This window comes from Pteropus vampyrus, unplaced genomic scaffold (genome assembly GCF_000151845.1).
Source record: "Pteropus vampyrus isolate Shadow unplaced genomic scaffold, Pvam_2.0 Scaffold90, whole genome shotgun sequence".
Classification (NCBI taxonomy): Eukaryota; Metazoa; Chordata; class Mammalia; order Chiroptera; family Pteropodidae; genus Pteropus; species Pteropus vampyrus.
In genome coordinates, this window is record NW_011888871.1 from 2,900,247 (window position 1) to 2,909,212 (window position 8,966).

The window sequence follows — 8,966 nt, forward strand, 5'->3', positions numbered from 1 at the left end:
AAGAATATTTAGGAACGAAAAGCGAATATGCAAATCATTTTACTTTTTAAAAAAGGTTTAAGGACCAGTAGTTTGTACACTGGAGAGAAATAAGGCGATGGGTTAAGTATTTTCTGGGTACACATCTAGCCAGAACATGCGATTGAAGTTACCGAAATTCTTGGGCACTGTGAAAATTTGAGGTCTCATTTCAAGAGGCAAGCTAAGTCGTGACAACCGTACACGGAGTTCCACATCTTCACCGGGAGAAGGCGTTTCACGTGTTGTTTGTATCTCTCACCGTAAATATTTCTGATGCTTCTTTTACAGATATCCTCTAGGGATAAGGGTTTTTGGGATAACTTGATTAGGGTCTCCCTTAAGAGGTGGAATTCTGGTAGCATGATTCCTGCCGGGAGAATTCCTTGGTGATTGGTCAGCCTCAGCGGGTAGGAGCGGTAGAGGAGCTTGGCGAGGAGGGCCGTGTCTCTTATATTGGAGCTGCGCTGAAGGTACATGTACATCGGAGACTCCCCGTTTCTCGTTAATATATTAACATTTGCTTCAAATTCAAGCAAGAGGTGGATTATCGCCTCTCTGCCTCCGAAACACGCCTCGTGGATGGCTGTTTGGCCCTCATGGTCCTGGGCGTTTACTTTGGCCCCGTGGGTCAGCAGCAGCCGGATGCAGCCCAGCCCCGCCGCCAGCAGGCGGCCTGCTTTGCTCGACGCAGTACACACCGCCAGCTTAAGGGCCGTGTTCCCAGTCGACGAGACGACGCAGTTGACGTTTGCGCCACAGGCAATGAGTGTTTCTATCATCTCCTTATTCAGTATATCTGCAGCCATGTGGAGGGGTGTCATGCTGGATTCATTGATAGCGTTGACATGGGCACCGTTTTGAGCTAAAATGGAGAGAACTGGGTAGGTCCCATACGTGATGGCCAGGTGGAGGGGCGAATGCTTGTTGCTGTTGTCCACGCGAGCATTCACTTGAGCCCCGTGCTCACACAGAACACGGAGACACGCCGTGGCGTTGTCCTGAATATCTGTCAGGAGCCTTTGGATTCTGTTGCCCGGCTTCGTCCACGTGGTAGAAGTGATCGGCCAGTGCAGCAGCATCAGGTGCAGGGTAGTGAGGCCCCTCGTGTCCCTGGAAAGGCAGCGGTCACGGTTACATTCAGCTCGCAGTGGTAAGGGCTCTACGCAAAGAGTTACTGCTTAAGAAAGCAACATGTATTTCAGTTTAAAGTCATCCCCCTTAATTACTGTAAAGAAGTGTTTGCAAATCTGCACTGCTGTTTAAATTCTCAGGATATCCCAGCGTTTTGGGCAGACAAGGTGGTCTGCGTCACAGCATGGAGGGGTCCACCTTCCTCTAGCAACTTATTTCTACTTTGTCACTCCTGCTAGGTCTGTGGCTTCTTCAGGGCTGCGTTGAGCCGCTGACGCAGGGCTCAGCTGAGTTAGCCATTCAGTAAAATTGTGTGGACTTGAGTGCGATCTGGCGTTCGCACAGAAGTGAGCCTCTAAGGGCCAGAAGGCCTCCCGACTCAGTCAGTGGCTCGCATCTGCTCCTCTGCCTGACACGTGTGTTCACTCATGTGTGGGGGCAGAACAGAGGGCAGGGTTGAGGCTGGAGACCCGCAGTCACCTTGCAGTGAGGGAAGCAAGTTTCTCTTCCTTCCCGCTCTGTCTCACAGCTTGGTCCTCATCTACTTACTCCTTTCCTGAAATCTCAGGTGCGCCTCCAAAATTCCTTTCTTTTGACAGAGAAAGGGGGAAGATTGATTATAAACACTGCTCCACAGAAATCAAACTTGGTGAGGCCCGTGCTAGGGCTGTGCCAAAATAGCAAGAAGCCCGTGCCTCAGCAGGCCTTGCAGTCTGGTGTGGCAGACATGAAACACTCAAACAACTAGGTGACTCGCAGATGGGCAGAGTTCTAGAAAGCCTGACCCAGGGACGGCCCGTGGCTTGAGGTAGGAAGGAGTGTGCTGGGGAACCCTGAGGAGGATGGGCGAGTTCGTGACGATGGTCCAGTCCCGGAAAGGTTGCGAGAGGACCTGCCAAGCTGGCAGGTGGATGCGTGCGTGTGCGCGGGCTGTGTGCGTGTGCGGTGTGTGTGCATGTGCGGGGAGAGGCGAGAGCAAGGCCAGGTCAGGTGGGCTCTTCTGGAGAGTGGCAAAGATTTGGGGCTTAACTTTCTTTTAACGTTGGGGTGCAAGAGGTTATAATTTTTATACCGTGTGATTCTTCCATTCATTCAGATAGTGCTGAGCACGTACGAACGTCAGGCATTGGTTTAGGTGGTGAGGGTACATTGGTGAGCAAGAGAAACCTCTTCCATGAAGCATGCCTTCTAGTGGAGGGTGGTAATAAAGATCTGTTGCCTGTTTTAGTTTTCATTTCTAACGTAGGTTTTTATGCTCCCTGAGTGCTGTGAGCAGGACTTAATGGATCTTCCATAACAGCATCGCTGAACGCTTAACTAAATTCAGGATGCCATAAGTGGTGTGACTGATTTGTGTTCTTGCATTTTTTCCTCTTTTCAGAGTATCTTATTTAGTCAGTAAAGAAATTGGTTCATTCAAAACATGATGATTTGTAGTCCACAACCCGTGAAGAGCGGACAAGTCCAGGCATGACTGGGAAAAGTAACATCTGACTCATGGATGTCCCCATTTAGAAGCGGTCGCCTGTTGAGTTAGCTTACCTGATTTCTGGGTCAGCGCCGTGTTCTAACAAACAGTGCAGACTTTGTGGCTTGTGGTATTCGGCAGCCAGGTGAATGGGGATGATGGACTGCGTCTGCTTGGAGGGAAAAAACCCGAGGTCGTCATAAGTAGCCTCATGCAGTTAGACGTAATAGTTGTGTTCACTTGCCATTTCAAAGGAAATAAGTGGATTTAGTATCTCGGTTCAGTATTTTTCTGGTATGTACATTGAAAAATCTCCTTTTCTTTTGTCTGTTTTAAATGACCCCAAACCAGTGAATTTTATATGATGATTTAAATCTGTGTGTTATGTAAATGCAAATTTACCAAGGCCGAGAAATAACTTATACTTTTGAAAGTTGATCCTTGTCAAGAGCTCATAGTGTAAAATTAATGGTAATTGCTGTTAAGCCACTTAGTCCTTAAGTTAACCCACAGAGTGATTGTCAAGTAGGCTTTGTGCTTTTTTAAGATTTTGTAAAAGTCATAGTATCAGTAGTAAAACCTACACTTTGAGAGTTTTGGAGATGACGCAGCAAATGTTCTGTGTGATTAGCAGAGCTGTTTATGCCAGTTCTTCAAAAACTAAGCAGTGGCTCTTGTGGCATTACAGCAAGATAAGGGAAGGGGGCGGGGTAAAGAAGAGGGTGACTTTTTGAAAAAAAAAAAGTACTTATAAAGGTAATGATCACTGTATAAACATTTAGATAAAGAAAAAGTATATGTAGAAGGGAGAAACTAATGCCGTCACGGGGGTGTGTGGTCATGGTGGGGATTTCTGTGATGCTGACGTCAGTGTTCCAACTGCATGCGCTCTCGTCTTTTCTCTCGTGACTTTGAGTGCCAACCGGAAGGGAACCCTGCTCTGGATTGTAGTGTGCCTGAGATGTACTGCCCAGCCTCGAGCACGGCAGGGGCAGCGAGGCGGTGTAATGAGTTCACAGGAACCAGGGGTGTGTGCCTGCTGAAGTACCACGTGACTCTTTTCTAAAAGCCACAGAGCAAAGAGAATACCTGGTTCAGAAGTAATCTGCAGTTGGTAGGGCTGGCGGGGACGGTCACGGGCTGGTTGACGGGGTGGCTTCGGAGCAGTGCCTGGATGACGGCGCAGTCCTCTCTCATGATGGCATCGTAGAGCTTAGTGTGGAGTGCTGCATGTGGGCCTTCTTCCAACAACTTGCCACCGTCAGCGACCAGCTCCCTGGAGCCTCTCTCGGTTACGTTTCCCATGAGAAAACCCTAAGAGCGAGGACCGAAGCCGCCAGGGGAACTCGTGATGGAACTGGTCGGTTTCAGTCTGTTTATGATTCCTTTGGTTCAGTTCTAGAACTATTCTAGAATTGTTGAGGATTGTGTCCGTGAACATGCTTCATTTTTGCATTAGAGCCGAACTTTTTCTAACTTTGTGATGCCAAATACAAGCACAGTTTTTAGGACTTTTCTACTCAATCGCAAAAACATATCCAAATTGTCCTTTTACACATAAGATTCTTCCTATTTTCTTTATCTATTCAGCTATAGATCAAAAGAATAACAAAGCTCAAACAGAGGACTTTGTACATTAAAACAAAAAACATTTAAAAATTACATTTAAAGTAAGTAAACCCAACTTTTAACCTAAATATTTTTTAGATTTTAGTGGGAACCGCCCCCGCCCCCCGCCCCCCCCACACACACAGTGTAGGCGTAGTTATTCACTGACTCAGGAATAGTACCACTGAGGGTCATTTTGGGCTGTGGTGGTTGCTTAAATGGAGTAAGTGTGCACCCTTATCATGCGACTAGTCATTCCCAGCCTGGCTAATGTATAAGAAACACCTGGGAGCTTAAAAAATAAAGTATTTTTTCATTTAAAAAAAATTAAAGTCTCTGACTTGTTGGTGAAGACAGTGGTTTTTATTTTTTTATTTTTATTTTATTTTTAGGCGAGGCAACCTTTGGTTGACCTCACGGATTGCAAGGATCTTGTCAGCTTACAATCCCTTATTTATTTTTTTATTTTTTTTACACCTGCAGCACCTGGTCTTCCTAGGTGGTCTCCCATCCAAGTACTAACCAGGCCCGACCCTGCTTAGCTTCCGAGATCAGCCTTAGCTTCCGAGATCAGCCAGAATTGGGCACGTTCAGGGTGGCATGGCCGTAGATGAGACAGTGGTTTTAAAGGCTGTGCAGGAATCCAGTGTCCAGTAACAGTTGAGGGGCACTCGTGTCTAAGCATGTTCCGTTAGCGGTCCTCAGGTTCGGAATAACCCATGTTGCTATGTGACACCGATGAATGCATCCAGCCCAGGAGTCTCTATGTGCTTGGTTTGGGAATGGCGTAGACACTGAGTTTTCTTTAGTTTGAGAACCACTGCTCTGATTTTTTAATGTTTGAGGGGCTACTCGCACCTGAGTCGAAAACTCTTTTAACACCCACACATTTTTACTATTCGTTTTAAGAAATTGACTTGTTCTGTTTGTTCATAGCCCAGAAATATTTTTCTTCATGGCCCCGATCAGCAAGTGAAAATAGGAGACTTTGGTCTGGCCTGCACGGACATCATCCAGACGAACATAGGCTGGACCAACAGGAATGGGAAGAGTAAGTGTTTAGAGTGGTTGTTGTGGTTTATTTTATTTATTTATTTTTTATTAAAGAATAAGGTGTCAATACTTAAAGGGAATTGTAAAGATTTCATAGCAGAGGTAAGACGGAAAATAGTCGTCATTCCCTTGGGAGCTACGGTGCCTGCTTCTTTCATGTCGACCCTGGTAATGTGGCAGTGTTTAATATCTAGCTTTTTGAATTGTAGGAACCCCAACACATACCTCCAGAGTGGGAACTTGTCTGTACGCCTCGCCCGAACAGTTGGAAGGATCTGAGTATGATGCCAAGGTAGTATTTTTTACTTCTTACCTTTTTATTAGACTTACTCTGCAATGGTAAGTAACCAAAAGTACAATAAATGCAGTGGGAGTTCCTATGTGGAGGTGTTTTTTAGAGATAATAGTTCTGCAGGTCATCTGTTACAGCAAACGGCCATAATAGGAAGCCTCACTTTTCAGCTGAATCTGACTGCATTGCTTTTTAAGCTACTTTATTCTTTCTAAATCGGTGGTTAACAAATTGTTTTTGCAACGTCACTGTTCATCCCAGGAAGCTGGACTTCATAGAGGCCCGTTTTCAGCCTTTCATCCTTCTGTTGTTAAGCTTAAAGAAATGCTAAATAATGCTACAGGGAAGTGCCACTTGACTCCCTTTGAAGTAGGATGAAGATACCAGTTTTAATTCACATCGTTCCTTGAAGGAATGTTAAGTAAATCCTTTTCTCAAAAGGAAAACCTGTCTACGGCCCTGCCACCCCGAACAAGTCTTATCTCGGAAGCTAAGCAGGGTCGGGCCTGGTTAGTACTTGGATGGGAGACCACCTAGGATGGTGTACACTAGATGCTGTAGGTGTAAAAAGTAAAAAATAAGGGATTGTAAGCTGACGAGGTCCTTGCAATCTGTGAGGTCAACCAAGGGTTGCCTCGTAAAAAAAAATCATTCTTCTTTCAGTTATTGGGAAAGAGCTGCCAGAAAAAAACCATGGCCGCTCCTAAAATCCTGTCTAGTAAAGACCTCCTTAAAAAAAACTATTTTTAGGAAAAGTAACAGATTTTGTGCAGCATTTTTAAACTTTACCAAGAATGTTTTACCATGAATAGAGGAAGAGGCGAGACTGGGGTAGGCCCCAGGACACTCTTGTGACCCCTCTGTAGCTGCACCAGCCCATGTGAGCTTGCGTTTCTCTGGCTGTGCCACGCCTGGGCTTTCAAGGAGTGGTGGAGTCAGGCGTGTGGTAGTGACTGCCGTGGATAGTGGGGTTATCCCTGCTCTCACCTGGCCATCAGTCCTTGGTGTGGTGAACCCATTTGGTATTAAAGAGGTGGGCCTTGTGGCAGTACCTGTCACCTCTCACTCGGAGCAGTAGACCAGGCTGGTAGATAATTGCCTCTGTGAGAGATGAGCCAGCCTGCTGGGTTCTCTTCACTGTACAGATCGTCCTTTCTTACAAATCCTGTTGTGTTTGCACTGCGGTGGAACTGTTATGCTCACTCACTTTGTGTTTCATTACTAAAGTGCCCTCCTGCTCCCCCTTTTCCAGTCGGATATGTATAGCTTGGGTGTGATCCTGCTAGAGCTCTTTCAGCCCTTCGGAACGGAAATGGAGCGAGCACAAGTTCTCACGGGTGTAAGAACAGGTCAGATACCCGAGTCCCTCAGTAAAAGATGTCCGGTGCAGGCCAAGTACATCCAGCAGCTGACCAGAAAGAACGCATCCCAGAGACCGTCTGCTCTGCAGCTGCTGCAAAGTGAACTTTTCCAAAGCTCTGGAAGTGTATGTACATTTTTTTTAATGCTAGGGAAAATATGAAGCTTAAAATGAATTTGTTTACATGGTGAATCCTATTTCATGCAGAACAGTAGAGCTTAGAGTGATTTATGGAAACAAAGTATTTGAACCCATTCTCGGCATCCCCAGTAGCACACTTGTTTTCGTGGTCCCAGTGGGCAAGATGACCATCGCCGACTTCTACTCTAAAAATGACAGGCTCCAGTTTCTAGGCTTCTCTCACTAAGCCAAAAGCTTTTTGTTCTCCTTTTCAACTGTGGCATGTAACCTTTCATAAATTATCGTAATGTGCCTACCCTTGAAAAGGGACCGTAGCAAAGGGTAAAAGTCAGCAGTAATTCCCAGGGAGCATTGGTGCAGCGGTGGCAGAGACCACCTTAGCCAGTCTGAGACCTTCAGCATTCGAGCATGTGATTCTGGTGTTCCATCCTGTGACGTCCCATCCCATCCTCTTCCTCCTCCTTGGCACGTCGTTACAGTGCCAAGTATAATGTCCAGTCTACATGTCCTGGAAACACGATTTCATGCATTCTCTTCTTCCATAAACTTTCTGGGCATTAACAAAAGGTCCTTCAAAGATGTGGCCACAGATTCTGTAGTGCTTTGCTACTCACAGTGTGGCCTTCGGAGCAGTGGATCTGGAGGCTCATTAGAAACGTGGGGTCCTGGGATCCACCCCGGACACAGAGACGGCATCTGCATCTTTCAAAGCCCCTGTGATTTACGTGGGCCCCGTTGGAGCAGGGTGGCATGAACTCAGTGGTCCTCACCTGTACCCTCCAGGCCAGCAGCATGAAATCCCCGGGACTGGATAGACTTCTTGGGCCCTTCCCCTGCCCCCCACCTAGCGAGGCAATCTCGGGGAGACGGGGCAGCGGCCCGCCTGAGCAGAAACTCAACGCGATTCCGGTGCCCACTGGTGTGGGAACCTCTTGTGGTAACTGTTTAGTTGACTGTCTTCTATTTAAGACTTATTAATTTTCAAGTAAAACAGTGAATTTTTTACTAGCCTGAACAGTAAACAGGTAGGTGGAGTACTCTGAGTCTTTTGAAATGGCAGACGTGACTATGTGATCTCCTCCAATGGGATCACAGTTAAGGTAGCTGTTAGAGACCAGGTACTTGGTGTTTATGATAAGGGTTTCTCCTGTCTTGTGGAACTTTTTATAAAATAACCTGTACATAGCCATATAGATAAAACGCGTATGTACAGGCAGTTCTCGCTTTACGCAGTGGAGGACCGTAAAAATGACCGTGCGAAGCTCAGGCCACGCTTAATAATCAGTGGGGAAAGTCACGATTATTCTGTGACCTCTCAAAACGTTTGTAACAACATTAAAACTCTTAGTGTCGGTTATGGATGTATGTGGACGTAAGAAAACTGTACAACTAACATTCAGCGCGCTGTTGCTGAGAGTCAAAGCGCTTCAAGGGTGGTGTGAGCAGTGCCTGCCTTCAGCTTGGGGACGGAGCGAGTACCTCTCGGGTGGTGACTTGTCACACTTCTCTCTGGTTTCGCATCGGCTTCCAGCATCCTTTGCACTCTCGGTGTTATAAAATCTGAGTTCCTTTAATGAGAAGTGTTTTTGCTGGTATCACTTTCTTCATCCTTTGCATCCCTTCTGTTGACAGGTCACCTTTACTGTCCTGTGGCTACCCACCCGATCTGTGTAGTGGCGGCAGGGTTAGCATTTCCATGTCAGCTGTTTTTTCTGTGACACTATTTCCGGTTGATTGGATTTTCACACCCAGCATTTCCACTTTTGTTTGCTGAGCTGCCATCTTTGTTGGCCAGTTCCCTTTCAGTTGTCCATTTTTTAAAAATGTCACTTGAGTTTATCACTGGGAGATGAGGCAGCACAACTACATTGCCTGTGTGTGAACTAACAGGT

The 8,966-nt window shown here is 46.4% G+C and overlaps 1 protein-coding gene, 1 long non-coding RNA gene and 1 pseudogene across 2 annotated transcripts in view; 2 read left to right on the top strand and 1 right to left on the bottom strand.

Annotated features, from left to right (window-relative positions):
• Window positions 1–8,966, top strand: part of EIF2AK1 (eukaryotic translation initiation factor 2 alpha kinase 1) — a 27,742-nt gene that overhangs the window by 16,983 nt on the left and 1,793 nt on the right. Inside the window, exons 12-16 of the mRNA XM_023532771.1 lie at window positions 907–1,171; window positions 2,762–2,843; window positions 5,165–5,279; window positions 5,491–5,573; window positions 6,826–7,059. Coding sequence (XP_023388539.1) covers window positions 907–1,171; window positions 2,762–2,843; window positions 5,165–5,279; window positions 5,491–5,573; window positions 6,826–7,059 — 779 coding nt within the window. The remainder of the gene's footprint in view (window positions 1–906; window positions 1,172–2,761; window positions 2,844–5,164; window positions 5,280–5,490; window positions 5,574–6,825; window positions 7,060–8,966) is intronic.
• LOC111742295 lies at window positions 4,703–4,840 on the bottom strand (annotated as a pseudogene).
• The window catches only part of LOC111742280, a 1,909-nt gene continuing 1,502 nt past the window's right edge, over window positions 8,560–8,966 (top strand). Inside the window, exon 1 of the long non-coding RNA XR_002781250.1 lies at window positions 8,560–8,964. This is a non-coding gene — a long non-coding RNA (uncharacterized LOC111742280). The remainder of the gene's footprint in view (window positions 8,965–8,966) is intronic.